The 18,092-nt window shown below is 43.6% G+C and overlaps 1 protein-coding gene across 1 annotated transcript in view; it reads right to left on the bottom strand.

Moving 5' to 3' along the window:
• Positions 1–18,092, bottom strand: part of THADA (THADA armadillo repeat containing) — a 233,154-nt gene that overhangs the window by 52,883 nt on the left and 162,179 nt on the right. The window contains exons 27-28 of the mRNA XM_070069195.2: positions 15,064–15,153; positions 12,736–12,867 (exon numbers count right to left, since the gene is read on the bottom strand). Of these exons, the coding sequence (XP_069925296.2) occupies positions 12,736–12,867; positions 15,064–15,153 (222 nt within the window). The remainder of the gene's footprint in view (positions 1–12,735; positions 12,868–15,063; positions 15,154–18,092) is intronic.

Here is an 18,092-nt window from a genome sequence, read left to right as displayed (position 1 = left end):
GTTGGCCTCTTGCATGCGATGATGAGAGGAATGGTGTGGATTGAACAAGGGCACACTATAGGACCTCAGAAAACACATTTAACAGACAGATGAACTAGTGATGAACAATGCTCCCAAAATCAAGTGACAGACGAGAAGAAATGGCAAAGGAGAGGATGTCCACAACTGGTGTGGAGGGAGGTGACAGGCAAGAGTCTAAATGTTCCGGATGTGTGAGGAAAATCAGGTAGGTAGTGGAAGAATGCAAACACATGAGAGGCCCGACATGACTTGCTTTATCTGGGCTATAATTATAGTAGCTCACTTACCCAAGGCATAGCTTTCTGTGGTTTCTGTTACCCATGGGCAACCATGGTCTGAAAATCTTTCTGGAGAATTCTAGAAATAAATAATTCCTGAGTGTTAAATTGCCTGAGTTTCGAAGTAAAATGATGAACTCTCGAGCTGTCCTGTGTTGTGCAGCCCAGCTTGGGACATGAATCATGCCTCCATCCATCATATTCACACTGCATCCACCACCCACTTGTTAGTCGCTTCACAGCTACCTCACTATTAGACTGCCTGTTTTGGGACCGCATACTGATATGCCAAAGAAAAGCCATAAACGTGCTTCTTTTAAATGAAAAGGTGGAAGTTCTCCACTTAGTAAAGAAAGGAAAAGAAATCATAGGTTGAAGCTGCTAAGGACTATGGTAAGAACAAATCATCTGTCCATGAAATTGTGAAGGAGATGATTGTGCTAGTTTCTGCTACACAATAGCTGCAACAGGTACAGTACCGTACACGAGACGCACCTAGTTAAGATGGAAAAGGCCTTAAATTAGTATGTGTCAGGATGGGAGAAAACATCATATACAGGGCTCAGTACTGACTGTGGTTTCAGGCATCCACTTGGGGTCTTAGAATGGATCCCTGAGAAGTAGGGGAGACTACTACAGACTGGAGAAGCTCAAGGCCCAGAGAGGAAGAAAAAAGAAGCCAGCCAGGGAAACAAAATATGTCATTATTTTTCCCTGCCCTCATTGTAAGTCTACCATTATTAATTTTTACCTGCTTATTCTAATCCCCAATTTATATTTTCTGCTTAAACAGAAAAAATACATTTTTTGAGCTTAAAATGTTCCTTATTAGGTTGATAAGATGATTCCATATTAGGCAGCATTTGGAGCTTGGAACTGTGAAATCCTTCAATTCTTCAGTAAAAATGCTTTCTGGGTACCTTGGCTACAAGTTTTGAGAAAATATTTAAAACCAAGGAAATAAAAGCTCCACATGGAAAAATATAAAATATTAAAAATTTTTAAATATTATTAAATGTAAAATTTTACTCCCTACTATTCATTATTTGCACAAGGCTTAAATGCAACCTTTAATGGCAAATCCTTTTTTTATCATTAAAATTACCAAAGACTCACCATCAATGGTTTCTCCTATTACACATCAAACCATTTGTTTTGTGAATTTTCTGGGTAGTCACCCTTTGTTTAAATGGTAAGAAAGCTCTTTATGTTGACTCCAAGTTATCAAACATGTAATTCACTATCAGAATCTTTCCCTGGCTAGATTCCACTTTTACAGAGTAGACAGCCTAACTCTCCTCATTTCTTACATGACATCTTATATGGGTGACTTTTGAAAGTCCATAAAACTGGGCCAGTGTTGTGACGTAGTGGGTAATGCTTCCACCTATGACAACAGCATCCCATAAGGGTGCCAGTTCATTCATGTCCTGGCTGTTCTACTTCAGGTCCAGCTCCCTACAAATGGCCTGGGAAAAGCGGCAAAAGATGGATCAAGTGTTTGGGTCCCTGCTATACACATGGGAGACCCAGATGAAGCTCCTGGCTCCTGGCTTTGGCCCAGTCCAGCCTTGGCTGCTGCAGCCATCTGGGGGAGTGAACCAGCAAATGGGAGATCTCTCTGTCTCTCCCTCTCTGTAACTCTGACTTTCAAATAAAAACAACTGAATCTTTGGCCGGTGCCGCGGCTCAATAAGCTAATCCTCCACCTAGCAGCGCCGACACACCGGGTTCTAGTGCTGGTTGGGTTCTAGTCCTGGTCGGGGCGCCGGCCCCAGCGCGCCAGCCGTGGTGGCCATTGGAGGGTGAGCCAACGCCAAAAGGAAGACCTTTCTCTCTGTTTTTCTCTCTCACTATCCACTCTGCCTGTCAAAACAAACAGACAAACAAACAAACAAACAAACCTGAATCTTTAAAAACCTCTTATTCTTCCTAGGACTTGCTACTGGGGAAAGCTTCCTGGACTTCACCCACGGATGCTCTCCCCCATCTTTCTAAGCCTTGGTCTTAAGAGGATATACCATATAACTAAGTGGCTAGTGCACACCATGCCAGGTTCACCAGCATATGTTCTATCTCGACAGCCAGACTGTAAGTTCTTCATCAACGAAGACCTTTTCTTTACTTTGCATCTTAGACAAGACCTAACGCAGCTGGGGACAAAATGAATGCTTAACAAATACTTGGTTAGTCAAGTAACTGATTGGACTCCAACTTTTAAGTGACTGGCAGCAGTAGGCCATGGATTATCATCATTGTCAGAAACTTCACCTAAGAATGAGACTATTCGTAGATCAACTTGCTTGTTCTAACATGACCTGAATTGGCCTGTTGAAGTAACAGATAACACTGAAGCAAAGCTGGTCCCTACAGGTTTTGTTTTTCCAGCTTGCTTTGTCAATACATTCCATAAGAGGTGAACTACTCACTCCTTTTGCTCAAAAACATATTTAGAAAATGGTCTTAAAGAGATCTGGCACCAGTGAAGTTGGCCAGGCCCCTCTCTAGCAACATGAGAGATAAAAATCGGTGACAGATGACAGAATATCTTTCTATGCCAGAACTCTCTGCAAAAAAAGCCATACAACACAGAGAACATGATTTTATTTCACATGCTGAACCTCAGCCACCCTTGGATGGGGACTGGAAACTGTGATGGCCATGAACATGATGCTCAGGAAAGCCACAGTCAAAAGGAGCAGGCAGCTGCAATTTCAGCAGCACTAGGGAACAGTCTCCAGTCTCCTAGTCTCCACTGCCAATCCCCACTTGGTAAGGCCTAACATGCCACTACGAGAGCTGCATGGCTTCTCTTCAAAATGTATCTCTCCATTCCATAACCAATAGCCCCAGGGAGATGACAATGGGGTCACTTACAGGATTCTGTGAAAGAAAGGAGGCACCTATAGGAAAGGAGAAAACTGAGTGGTGGAACAGACCATCTGCACCTGGACAATCTCGCCACAGCCTGACCTGCTATCAGACCCTCGCAGCACTGAAATCAAGGGGCTGGGCTTCTCACAGAGGGATGAGGCAGCAGGGCCCTTCTTTCACCCAACTACTGTTAGGATGGTGGGGGAGACGCCTTCCCTGGAGTCCCCTTCTTTGAGCTTCACGGCAGTTAGTAGTAACCACAGGCAGTGGAGGTTTTCAGAGCTCAAGGCTAGCCAGAGGGGAGGAAGTTCTATGTTAACCACACCAGAAAAGCCCTATTCTCAGGTGACCGCTAGCCCTGCGGACTCCTCCTGTGTCTCTCTCCAGACATCTCTGCTGAAAAAAGATCCTTTGGGAAGTCTGGGCAATGAAGAGTTATCTATTTCAGTCAGTCTTTGGGAAAGCAGCTCTGCTCAGACTCGGATGTTCTGTATGCTTGTCAGAAAACAATGTGGCTTAAGCCAACATCTGGAATGAAGAAAAATACAGCAACCACAAAAAAAGATAATTAAATTAATAAGGAATGCTTTTCAGACATAACATCACATAGGCCAAAAAATTGTTTTCAGAACTATCCAGAACAAAGTTATAGAAGTTACTTAGAAGCTAAATTTAAATGGATTAATTCCTGGGGGGGGGGGGGGGGCACCATGTAGAAACAGACCACCATGACCCTGTGGGCCAGGCCAAGAATGGCACCCCAACTCCTTCTCTATGGGAGACTGAGGAGCCTATAAACAATAATGTACAAGTACATCGCACAGGCTTAGAGGCAGGTTTATCATTTCATTCACTGTTCAACAAGAACCCATAGCCAAGTTGTTCGGCCACTCTGAAATAAGACATTCTAGACAGATGCACTGCAGACATCCTTTAGAAAGTTCTGATTACTTTCACTTCCAGGCAGCTCAGTATGTGGAAGTCTGTTAATTTCTTTGATGGAGAATACTGATTTTCATGAAATAATTCTTTAAATTAAAAGCTGAAATCTACTTTCTCATTAAGAGCAAAAAAGAATAATTAAGTGCTGTCTGCCATATGGCAGCTTCTCAAGTATGTGAAGACCATTCCCATGTTGCCTCTAACCAAGCCTTCTCCAGCCTAACTGTTTCCAGATGTTCAGCTTCTTCTTCATCATGGTCACACACACCCCCCCGCCCTCCGGGGATAAATATTAGTTTATCAGTGACCCTACTAAAACGGAAAGCACGGAACAGAATAATGTGGGTTTGCTCCAACCAGCAGAGTTCAGGGGATTCTTTGGAAGCAGCAACAACTGCATGTTGTTTTCCCGTGGCTCTCCAGGAAAATCCCATCGCCCTAGACTTTTTTCCCCCATACAAACTGCTATGAAGCCAGATATCCCTTTTCGTATGGGTACACTTTTGATTTTTTTAAAATCAGAATGATACATCCCTCTATTAAATATTGCCTTAATGTTCTCAGCCCATCAATTCAGCCTTCAAAGGCCATTTTGGATCTTATTTATCAATCATGAACTATCAGACATACATGTACACACAAACAAGAGCACAAGGAATAATATGACATTCAACCATTTGCCTAGCATCAGTACACACGGCAAATAAAAGTTCCTGGTACAAAGCTCCTCAGCCCTTTCTCCTGCAGCCATACACAGGCAATGGCCAAGTGCCTGAAACTGCGTTCATCACTCCCATGGTTGAAGATTATTTTGAATTTTGATTCCCTTACCTATTATATTTATGTTATACACAAATTTGATAAGCACGAAATCTAGTCTGTCTTCAATTAAGTGAGTAATTCAAATGTTGAATAAAGCTGCATTGTCTTCATCCACAAGCCTAGTAATCCCACCAAAACAATGAGCTGACTCTGGCGTGACTTATTCTTAGGGAATCCTTCCTAGTTCTCAGCAAATAAAGTGCGAAGCACTTGCAAGGGATACATTTAATGATCCAGTCTAAGACAATCAATATCAACACAACTGTTGAGTCAGTATTAAAATATGCCTTTTCCTTCTTTTTTGAAAATCCTTCTGTAAGCTCCTGGCACAAAACTCCCGCCGCACATTTCCCTTACTTTACTAACATGGTTCGGGGCTCACTTGTTCCCAAGGCTGCCATCTACCTAATTCAAGGATGTGCCCACTCACAGGACACAGTGCTGGATCTGGCTCCGGGACCTTCCAGCCAGCTTACTGGCAGAAACAAGCCAAAGCAGGGGCTGAAAAAGCCTGCTCACTCTCTAGTACCATTATAGTATTAACCCCTTCCTCTCCTTAGACTCTTTCTTAATAATCACAGCAAGGAGCTCTTATCTGGTAACTGTGATCAAGATGATTCCCCTGATACAGAACTATAGTCTTAAGCACATGGGCCTTCCTACATGGTTCCTCTATTCATGCTACACTCATCAGGGAGGTTGTCCGCACATATTCTGGCTGATTTGTAATTCTATGCCTCTGAACAGAAACATGGCATGCACGCACACACGTACACATGCATACACCCCCCCCCCTTTTTTTTTTTTTTTTTTTGACAGGCAGAGTGGATAGTGAGAGAGAGAGACAAAGAGAAAGGTCTTTCTTTGCCTTTGGTTCACCCTCCAATGGCTGCCGCGGCCGGCACACTGCACTGATCCAATGGCAGGAGCCAGGTGCTTCTCCTGGTCTCCCATGGGGTGCAGGGCCCAAGTACTTGGGCCATCCTCCACTGCACTCCCTGGCCACAGCAGAGAGCTGGCCTGGAAGAGGGGCAACCGGGACAGAATCCGGCACCCCGACCGGGACTAGAACCCAGTTTGCCGGCGCCGCAAGGCGGAGGATTAGCCTAGTGAGCTGCGGTGCCGGCCTTACACCCCTTCTAATCAAGCTAGGCTCTTCGCCTTTGGCTGTAGTTTAAAGCCTGTAGCAGGGAACTGCAGGGTGGCCCACCTCAGGGGTTCCCTGGAAGAAGCCAGGGAACAGTTCACAGTTCAGAAAGATCTTGGGCCACAAGCCCTTGAGGACAGAGAAGACATAGGTAACCTCTAGTCCAATGCCTTAACTTGCTAGAAAAGGAAGCAGAGGGTCAGAGAATTCAAGTCAATATAAGCAAAGTCAAAGCTTACATAAGAACACAAGACTGCTCAGAGGCCAGTAAAACACAAAACCCAGCTGGGCCTCTTTGCCACATAACCAGTAACCTGAGGGATACAAAATGTGGCTCCAATATTGTAGCACTACAAGTCCCTTGAATACTTCAAGACACAGAAATCTGATTAGACACAAAAGTCTCAATTCTAAATTAGCTTCACTTTTATTTTATACAATCGTACACTGTGCCCAAATCTGGGGTAGACAGGGAAGCAAACACACAAGCGAAAAAACCACCCAACCAACCAGCCCATGGCAGCTTCTGCATGGAAGAAGATTAAGATTCATTCAGACAGGGTTGGCGCTGTGACGTAGTGGGTTAAGAGTAGCATTCCATATGAATGCTGGTTTCAGTCCTGGCTGCTCTTCTTCCAATCCAGCTCTCTGCTATGGCCTGGGAAAGCAGAAGATGGCCCAAGCACTTGGACCTCTGCACCACATGGGAGACCTGGAAGAAGCTCCCGGTTCCTGGCTTCAGATTGGCCCAGCTCTGACCAATGCTGCCATTTGAACCAGTGGATGGAAAACCATTATCTCTCTCACTCCCTCTGTCTGTAACTCTGCCTCTAAAATAAATGAATATATTAAAAAGAAAAAAAAAGTGCGGTGAACACTGCTGAGGAAGGCTCACCAGGATTTCCTGATCCGCCCTCCTCGAAGCCTCCTGCCCACAGGAGACTCTGGGCCTGGCCACCAGCCCTTCAGCTCCACAGATGAGCTCCGTATATTGGGGAGGGGGTTGAGGGAGGGCGATGGCAGCTTCCTGGACCTGCCTGTGATGGGTGGGCTCTTCCCAGAGCTTATGGAGAAACATCAAGGTCTGGTTTGGGTTGGGCAAGGGGGCCTGTCGACCTATCCTGCTGTGGGGGTCCCAATAACCCAAGAGATGTTTTCCAGAGTCCTGGGAGGCTAGCTCAGTAACACTGCTTTGGACATTAAAGTCCCACTTTGGAGAGTTGTCAGCAATCCCAACCCCAAGCCCACACAGATGATTCTGTTGTAGAATCCAGAAGCTTGGGCCTGATACTAGGTAGGTAAAGTAGGAGGTGGGAATCAAACCCAGCCACTCTTTCTGGAGAGCGGAACTCCCTTAATAGAATGAACTGATCTTCAAGTGCAGCTTAATTTGCAGCCACAGTTGGGTACAGGAAGGCAAGCTAAGGGTGGAAGCCACTGATGTGGGCTTTCAAACAACAGTTAAGTTGCCTCTTGAGTGCCTTGTTCAAGTCCCTGCTTAGTCTTCTGTTCCAGCTTCCTGTTAATGCTCCCCCACCTTTACCACCTCCCCACGCAGGAGGTGATGGCCCCTACCACCCACTTGGGGGCCCAAGGTTTCCTTCCCTGACTCCCGCCTTTGGCCCTCTGGCAATTATGGGCCTTTGGGGGCTGTGCCAGCAGATGGAGGGGGTATCTCTTGAAATAAAAGTTTTAAAAGGAAAAATAAACAAATAAATAAAAGTGCCCTGAAAAGCAAATAAAAGGCACAGTAAGGCTCTTCCCCTTTGATACTGATGGGATGCTAAGGTCTCAGCTGTCAACAACAGGAGGCACTTTCTCAATTGATCCTCATAGATGCAGTTAACCACAGTGGTCCAGACAGGGAGAAGAGCACTCCCTAAGTGTCACAGCTGGTGAGTAAGCGAAGAGCCTGAACAGAACCAGGCCTCTCTCTTGAGTCCTGGGACTTTGTTCTGTTCAGGATTCCATGGTCATATGTTTGGGGCATATGGGTTTCCTATGGCTTTTCAGCTGAAACTTGAAACTCATTTTTGAAAGGGAATTCAAAGCTGCAAGGCCAGAGACTTCTAAGTCTCTGAAACAACTTTTGAGTCTCTCGAAAGCCAGACAAGTGGGCATGGTGATCTGCATTCAGAAAGCCAGTCAGGGTTCCTTGTAAAGCATGAATTACTCTGCTTTGAGGTATTTGAGCCAAAGGGTGAATGAACTTAAACTGAAGGCATCATATTCTTATGGGAAAGGGCTGTATGTCTGCACCCAGCACAGCATCAGGCACATTAAATACACAGAATTGTTTTTAAGTCTGTAAACAAGATATTGGGATAATATTACTCCTGTTTCGAGATGATGCAACAGTCATAGCTACACAAACCCAAGACTTTGGAAAGTTATCAATCAGTAAGTCCTAAGATCAAGTCAACAAAAAAAATCAACAGAGAAATAAGCTTCGATATATTCTTAAATGTGGGATAGAAGAGTAAGGACACAAATAATACTTACCAATACTTTACAGAGAGGAAGACCTGACTAGGTAAGTATACATAAATCAAAAAAAAAAAAATAAAATGCTATGGGTGGGGCCTTTACTCTTCATTTCAGCGTGGTCTGAGCAACCTTTCTCATTACCCCACTAGCTGAACATTTTCTGAGATGAACACAGAGTATGTGTGAGCCTGATTAGACTCTTCCAAGTACATGTATTACCATTAACAATGCTACAACAACAGAACACCATGCATCCACTGTGCATACATTCATCTCTTTGCCCCGAGTCAAACAGCCCCATCTTTATCATGACTGGAACCATAAATACTGCGCGGAATGACAGGTTTTATGATCAATTTTTTAATTTTCTTCATAAATAATGTTCTTAGGCATAATTTACATTAATGTTTATAGATTTATCAAATTCATCATTTTTTTTTTCACAAAGTCTATTCACAGTTCATCTCCCCAGTAAAAATTCTGGGGTAGCCTTGGTTGTTCTTGTAACAGGTTGATGAAACCCAAATCTATTTTCTAACTCGAAATCTATGGCCTTTCTATTTCACAGCAGAAGATGGTCAAGAAAGGAGAGCCAGTACCCCTCTGTATCTGGCCATGGATCACCATTATTACCCCAGGCAACTGTCCCACAGATGTGTGTTCATCAATGCAATCATCCATCTCTACTATTATAAAAATATCACTGGTAGGAACATCATTCTACATCCTAAAAAATGGCGAGAACTTATATGCACTGACCATTGATAGAAGCTCTCCATATCTCATAGTTGTAAATTTCAGGAACACACTGGCCCATTCAGTGTAGCTAAAATTCTTGGCTACATAAAAAGGGAGCTGGTTATTATGGTGGAATAGAAAGAATATATCTAAAACTCTTGACAAGCTCTGTATTCTTGGATTCACATTCCAGCTCTTTAACTGGCTTGCTTTCTGAACCTCAATTTCTTCAATGAGAAAATGAGGATGATGGCACCTCCTTACAGACGCATTATAAAAAAATGCCCGCCTTAGTACCTGGCAAATGGTCTGGGCTTGACAAAGGTTGGTCTACTTTCCACTGATTTCTCAGAATACTTACTCTTTCTCTGTATCTGTGAGTTAAAATCTACTTCTTATAGACTCCTTACACAGCCTAACCAAGTAAAATCCTACTACTGTCAAGTTTATAAAATTTATCCATGAGTGGGGCCGGTGCCATGGCACAGTAGGTTAATCCTCCACCTGCGGCACCAGCATCCCACATGGACGCCGGTTCTAGTCCTGGCTGCTCCACTTCCAGTCCAGCTCTCTGCTGTGGCTTGGGAAAGCAGCAGAAGATGGCCCAAGTGCTTATGCCCCTGCAACCACATGGGAAGACCAGGAAGAAGCACCTGGCTTCTGGCTTCGGATTAGCGCAGCTTGGGTCGTTGCAGTCATTTAGAAAGTGAACCAATGGAAGGAAGACCTTTCCCTCTGTCTCTCCCTCTCACTGTCTGTAACTCTCTCAAATAAAATAAATTTAAAAATTACATAAATAAATAACAAGTCACCAAATAATTTGAAATATTTTTTAAAAATTTACCATGTGTGTGCTGGAGGAAGGGGTGGGTATCATGGTGTTTTATTTATTTAAACAGGCAGAGTTAGACAGAGAGAAAGGTCTTCCTTCCATTGGTTCACCCCCCAAATGGCCGCTACGGCTGGCACGCTGTGCTGATCCAAAGCCAGGAGCCAGGTGCTTCCTCCTGGTCTCCCATGTGGGTGCAAGGCCCAAGCACTTGGGCCATCCTCCACTGCCTTCCCAGCCATAATAGGGAGCTGGACTGGAAGAGGAGTAACCAGGACAGAATCCGGCACCCCAACTGGGACTAGAACCCGGGATGCTGGCGCTGCAGGTGGAGGATTAGCCAGGTGAGCTGCGGCGCCGGACCCTCATGGTGTTTAATATCCCAGACGTCATCTTGCTGCTCAAGGTGTAGTCTACAGACCAGCAGCAGTGGCATGGAAGACTGAAAGGCAGACTGTCAGCCCCTACCCAGACCCACTGAATCAAAATATGCAAGATCCTTGGTGATATGTTTACATCTTAGAATTTAAAAATACTACTGTGTAACACACCTGGACACTCAATAAATCAGAGGCTATTGACTCTCTAATTGAGGAATTGGTTGTGGCACTCTTGCTTTTGTAATGCTCCATGAATCTTAATTTGGGTAGAAAGCAACTACTGACCATAGCATTTTCATTGGAAGTACAAGATGACTGCAAACTTCTTAATTTGTACCTTTTGCATTATAATATGATACAGTAAGAACACTGGTTTCAAAGCAAAAACTTAAATCTTCTCTATTAATGCAATCATTTATATAATTGGTGCTTTTAAAATAATAATAAAAGCATTCTGATTGCATGTAAGCTAATTAAATAACAGTTTGGAAGGATATTTTTAATGTAGTAATTTCTGGTTTCTGGGATGCAACACATAATAGATTGATTAGTAAAAAGCTCCTACAAATTGAATGTTCTCAACACAGATGACAAGGTTCTGCAGCATATCTTGTTTCTAACATGCCGGGTGATTCTGTGCACATGGCTTTCTCCCTTGCATCTGTTTTCTGAAAACATTTCTTGGGTTTTTTTCCAGGTATTCACGAAAGAACACTATTTAAGGCCTCTGCAAGTAAAGTTGACCATCCAAATTCCTAAAACGAATCACCAAATGCTGGATGAGGGAGACTGGTAACTGTGTATCAGGAAACAAAAACCAGTCTGAGTGAGTCATCTCTGATCAAAGATAAGACAGCCACAGCCAGGGCTTGGCGCAAACAAATGCCCACAGCAATCACATGCCAGAATCTCGTGTTTAATGGTTTCTCACATTAAAATGCATAAGTCAGCTGTGTGAAACCAGGAAGTGCAACCCAGGATACCACATAAATAACAGAGAGTCTTGAGTTTGGTATTATCCTTCTACTCCAAGTCCATTTAAGTTTTCAGCAGATACATAAAAACGAAGATGTTATTTTGTCAAGTAGTAAGCAGAAAGGTAAAAGCTAACTAATCTGACAGGCTTTTGAAATGTTTAAAAAGAAAATGCTAGTACTTTTTGGAGGCCTACTTATTGAGGTCTTTGATTGAAAATGAAAAATGTGATCAGGGGCTGGTGCTGAGGCGCAGAGGGTTAACGCCCTGGCCTGAAGCGCTGGCATCCCATATGGGTGCTGGTTTGAGTCCCGGCTGTTCCACTTCCAATCCAGCTCTCTGCTGTGGCCTGGGAAAGCAGTCTAAGATGACCCAAGTGCTTGGGCCCCTGCACCCACGTGGGAGACCTGGAAGAAGCACCTGGCTCCTGGCTTCGGATCAGCACAGCTCCAGCCATTGCAGCCAACTGGGGAGTGAACCAGCTGAGGGAAGACATCTCTCTCTCTCTCTCCCCTCTCTCCCCTCTCTCCCCTCTCTCCCCTCTCTCCCCTCTCTCCCCTCTCTCCCTCTCTCCCTCTCCCCTCTCTCTGTGTAACTCTGACTTGCAAATAAATAAAATAAATATTCCAAAAAAAAAGAAAAGAAAAAGAAAAAGGTGATCAGAAGGTGGCTGATACCTCAAAAAATGTTTCAGATCAAGTGGTAAATCAGTTATAGAAGCAGAAAAGCCTGGCCCCACTACTAAGCTTGAAAAAGAAGATGAGTGGTAATTTGCGCCACAGGGCACTGCCGTCTACAAGCTTCTCCAGGCACCCCTTAGCAGGTTCCGCCAGGTGAAGAGCCAGGAGTCCTGATAGCCCCTAAAACTCCTAGACAGAGGATCTACCCAGGCCCCAAGCCTGCTCCATGCCTGCCAGGCTCGACACAGGGATAATGCAAACACTCAGGCTATATTTTTCAAAGGGGGTATCTCCTATCAACACCACATGCCCATTAGCAGGCAGGGCTCCAAGGAAAACATCACTTAAGCAGGATCTAATGAGTTCCTGCTCCATGATATAAGTACTGTCCTCTGAAACACTGCAGACCAGCTGCAAACAATGGCAGTAAGCCCCAGGCCCTGCACTCATAAAACCCCTCTCAAAGTAAAAAAAGATTGCAATTTCTGAAATCGGAACAAGAGAAACACTCACATTAAGCCCCCACGCCCACCCCTAGTGTTTCCACGCAGTGCAACATTACCTCATAATGAAGGGAATAAAAGGGGCCAGGCTGAGGGCAGAAGAAGTGCCATCCATTGGGGACGGGTAGAGTCTCTCCAACACCAAAAGTAAAAGAAACATGCTGGGATGACGGTCTGGTTCTCCCACATCACTGAAAAGCAATTATTGAACAGCAAAGATTAAAAACTTAAGAAGGGAGCCACTATCTTCAAATACTGCTTCTCATTCAACAATTCTGTGCATGAAGTGAGACTCTCTTCAAGAGGCCTATTTTCCTTTCTTCCTTTTCCTTTATTCACTGTACATCTTCCTAATGTGCATCACGAGGAATGACTGGAAACTGCGGACTGGGCTTTTGTGCAAAATCCTCTTCTCAAAGCTCACCATATGCTGAAGCAGAGTTTGCTGTTGCGATAAGAGTTGTTCCTTCAGCAAAGGGGTGCCAGCAAATGGGTTCCAGAGTTTGAAATGGGAAACTTTCCAGCTTTCAAATGTAGTTAAAGACAGCATCAGCAGGCAGCCAGTTATTAGGGCCAGAAAAGTTGTGTGCACAAACTACTAGTGGGAGAAAATGTATAATAAACTGAAGTATAATCCATTGATAATTTTACTTTCCCACTATAGATACTGTACATTCATAACAAGTATAAAAATCATTAGAAGACTGCAAAGCCCATGCTATAAGATGTCCACCTAAAATTTCCATTATCAGCTACAGAATATGATTAAAAGGACAACAGTGAGACTGGAAGCCCACTGAGTGGCTGTGCTTTGTGTTTCCTAGGTCACAGGCCATTTTTGATAATGTAGATCAGTACCATATCTTATCATAGGTGACCAGATTAGTTAGCTAATTGCACAGTTTCGCTGGCGCCGTGGCTCACTAGGCTAATCCTTCACCTTGCGGCGCCGGCACACCGGGTTCTAGTCCCGGTTGGGGCGCCGGATTCTGTCCCGGTTGCCCCTCTTCCAGGCCAGCTCTCTACTGTGGCCCGGGAGTGCAGTGGAGGATGGCCCAAGTCCTTGGGCCTTGCACCCCATGGGAGACCAGGAGAAGCACCTGGCTCCTGCCTTGGGATCAGCGCGGTGCGCCGGCCGCAGCACGCCGGCCGTGGTGGCCATTGGAGGGTGAACCAACGGCAAAAAGGAAGACCTTTCTCTCTGTCCCTCTCTCTCACTGTCCACTCTGCCTGTCCAAAAAAAAAAAATAATAATAATAATTGCACAGTTTCACAATAGCAAACTACAGACTAGTAATAAAAAAGGATAGGTCTGCATTAAACAAATTCAATATGTAAACACACATATTTAAGAAAGAGGGAGAAAGTAATTACTTTTTTTTTTTTTTTTTTTAAGATTTATTTTAGGCCGGTGCCGCGGCTCACTAGGCTAATCCTCCGCCTGCGGCGCCGGCACCCCAGGTTCTAGTTCCGGTCGGGGCGCCGGATTCAGTCCCAGTTGCTCCTATTCCAGTCCAGCTCTCTGCCCAGGAAGGCAGTGGAGGATGGCCCAAGTGTTTGGTTCTTGCACCTGCATGGGAGACCAGGAGGAAGCACCTGGCTCCTGGCTTTGGATCGGCACAGCACACCAGCCGCAGCAGCCATTTGGGGGGTGAACCAATGGAAGGAAGACCTTTCTGTCTCTCTCTCACTAACTCTGCCTGTCAAAAAAAAATAAATAAATAAAAAAAATCTATTTTATTTATTTGAAAGGCAGAGTTGGGGGGAGTGAGAGAGAGAGAGAGAGAGAGAGATATCTTCCATCCACTGGTTCACTCCCCAAATGGCTGCAATGGCCCAGGCTGGGCCAGATTGGAGCCAGGAGCCAAGAGTTTTATCTGGGTCTCCCATGTGGGTGCAGGGGCCTAAGGACTTAGGCCATCCTCCACATCTTCCCCAGGTATATTAGCAGAGAGCTGGACTGGAAGTAGAGCAGCTGAGACTTGAATTAGAGCCCATATGAGATACAGGCACTGCAGATGGTAGCTGAACCCACTGTGCTACAGTGCCGGCCTCAAGAAAATAATTCTTAAGGAGAAATCACCATGTATTTTTAAGAAGCCAGTTCCTATAACAATGAAGACAGGATTAAATTTGATACAATTTAATGTAAAACAGGATTTTTAAAAACATGAAATATAAAAATAGATTTTGCATAATTTTTCAGGTAAAAAAGTACCATCAAAAGATAGCCAACGTGATGCAATTGTGAAAAAGCACATTTTTTAAAAAGTTATCTATATATTACAAGGAAGGAATTGATTATTATCTGTTGCCCTAGAAGGAAAATTTTAATTAATGAAGTCACTCACACCTGTGATTTCACTCACCCTACCCTGTTTTCTTACCTGTCCACTTTATTGGCCACAGTTTCCAACTGATTGAGAAGAAAAGGATAGAGTTCTGGAAAGCGGGAGAAAAACTGTCTTCCTGTCATTCTGCAGAGGGAGAAAAAAAAAAGATACATTTCTATTATTTATTTCCTCTGATCTGATAATAAAGCCTTTGTTTTACAGGGAGATAACAAAAGCATTTGTTTGGATATTTAGCAAAAGAAAGTTCTAAACAAAACCTACAATTTCTTAAGAATTTAACAACAGAATTGTTATATGTAATTTAGGTTTAGGAAGTACTTTAAAGCATGCACTTTTACCTCAAATTTAACATTATGTATGTTTACAAATATCAGATATCCAAGTCTATCAGGGAGGAAATATGTAATCTGTGAAAACATCAAGTTTGCACAAGTGAGTCAGACTACCAGGACAGTCAACATCTGATTGAGACTCAGCTTCAGCGACAAGGGCATATCTAGAAAAAGATTTCTCAGCCTTGCGCCAATGATACCTTCTCCTCAGTCACGACGATCAAAATATCTCCAGACACTGCCAAGCAGCCTGTGGGACAAAGTGGTCCCTGACTAACAACCACTGGTCTGGAGTGTGGGCATCAGAGGCACAGACTTGGCTTGTGAGGGTCTGGAGATCCAATTCCCGACAACACTGTAAGGGGTACCTTTTCCGTCTTTCCAGAAACTACTCTTGGACTCTGCCAGTGTCCTAAAAATAGGTCCTCTGACCACACAACTGACCAAAAAGTTCAATCTGAAACTAGGAAATATTTTGTCAGCATAACTATTTAAGAACTACTTTCAAGGAGAGCCATAAATATTCCCTAACCTGCCTACCTGGATAAGCTCTGAATGTATGCTCCTATTAATAAAGACAGAGAATGTAATTTTTTGTACAAAAAAAAAAAAAAAAAACCTGAAGTATATTTATATACAGCGAAATGCTCAGATCTTAGGAATGACATTTGATCCACAAATGCACAGCCTACATTCATGTAATCCACAAACCTATCAAGACTGAGAAAATTCGCCATTACGTTCCCTGGTGCCCCTTTCCAGCCAACTCCTGTCCCACCAAAGCAACCACTGAGTTAATTTCTATCACCACAGTTTGGTTTTGTCTATTCTAGTATTTCATACAAATGTAATAATATATTACATAATTTTTGGGGTCTGGGTTTTTTCAATCAGCATAAAGCTTATGAGATTTATCCATGTTATTTGATGTATCAATTTTTAATTGTATTTCTTTTGAGCAGTTTTCCAATGTATGAGTATTTAAGTTTGCCTATTCATTCTTTTGACAGTCATGGGAGCCTTCCATTTTTGGCTATTATGAATAAAGCTGCTATGAACATTCTGTTCAGAGCTTTTTGCGGACATAGTTCTTCACTGCTCTTGGATTAAAATCTGAGAATAAAGTTGCACTGTATTTAACATTTTAGGAAATTGACAGTTTTCCAAAGTAGTTAAAAACACTTTAAAACTCCCAATGACAACAACTGAGAGTTCTGGTGGCTCTACAACCTTTCCAACATTTGCTGTTGTCTCCCCCATCCCTTTTTCTCTGTAGCCATTGTCAGTGGGTGGGCAGTAGTACCTCCCTGTGACCTTGATTTGTATCTCCTTGGCAAGTAATGTCAACTGAGCATTCTTCATGTGCTTTGCTCCTTGGCATAGCCTTTTGTGAAGTAGCTATTCAAGAACTGCCTATTTTAAATAAGTTGCTTTTTTCCTCAACACCTGTATATGCATACACTTTCTCCTAAGTGATTTGCCAGCTTCTTTTCGCTTTCTTTTTTTAAAATTATTTATTTTATTGGAAAGACAGAGAGCAAGGGAAAGAGGGACACACAGAGATAGATTTCCCATCCACTGGATTGTTCTCGACATGCCACTAAGAGCTGGGGCTGGGCCCGGACAAAGCAAGGAGCGGGGAACTCAGTCCAGGTCTCGTGCATGGGTGTCAGGAAATCAGCTATTCGAGCTGCTTCGTTTTAGAGTGTGTGTTAGTACAAAGCTGGAATTGGGAAACTGAACTGGAACTGGAACTCAGGCACTCCAACATGGATGCGGGTGTCTTAAGCATCATTTTAACCGTTGCCCCAAACACTCGCCTATACGTCTTTAAGAATGTCTTTTTTATGAAGTCCTATAAGTTATCAATTTTTTTCCTTTTATGATTCTTGCTTTCTAAGGCCTAAGAAACCTCTGGTTACTTCAAAGTCACAAAGACAGTCTATGTGTTCTATAATTTTGGCTTTTATGTTCAGGTCTGTGATCCAGTGATGTGAAACAGAGGTCAAGGTTCTTTCTTCTAGATTGATATAGATTTTTAAAATATTTATTATTTAATTTATTTGAAAGGCAGAGTGACAGAAAGAGTGGAGAGACAGAGATTTTTCACCTGCTGGTTCACTCTCCAAATGGCCACAATGGCTGGGGCTCATTCAGGCTAAAGCCAAAAGCCCAGAACTCTATTTGGGTCTCCCAGTTGGGAGGCAGGGACCTTAGTACTTGGGCCAACTTCTGATGCTTTTCCCAGGCTCATTAACAGGCAGCTGGATCTGAAGTGGACTCATATCTGAAAGCGCTGATATTGGATGCCAATGTTGAAAGCGATAGCTTAACCTGATGTACCACAACACCATCACCTATCATTTTTAAGAGAGACACTGTAAGAAGAGATATGACTTAAACAGGAGAGATGTGCCATGCTCATGGATTAGAAGACTCAATATTAGAAAGAAGAAATTCTCCCAAAATTGATTATAAAGTATAATTCCAATAAAAATAGTATGCATGTATGTGTGTGTATACATGTGTCCTCAGTAGATGCTTAAATGTATGCAGATACATCAATAGTCAAGAGTAAGATTATCGGGGCCGGTGCTGTGGCGCAGTGTGTTAAAGACCTGGCCTGAAGTGCCGGCATCCCATATGGTCACCGGTTCTAGTCCCGGCTGCTCCCCTTCTGATCCAGCTCTCTGCTGTGGCCTGAGATAGCAGTCTAAGATGGCCCAAGTC

This window comes from Oryctolagus cuniculus, chromosome 2, assembly GCF_051225735.1.
Source record: "Oryctolagus cuniculus isolate XC-2025 breed Fujian yellow rabbit chromosome 2, ASM5122573v1, whole genome shotgun sequence".
NCBI lineage: Eukaryota > Metazoa > Chordata > Mammalia > Lagomorpha > Leporidae > Oryctolagus > Oryctolagus cuniculus.
The sequence above is the reverse complement of the archived record's forward strand: the minus strand, read 5'-3'. Positions and strand labels throughout refer to the sequence as shown.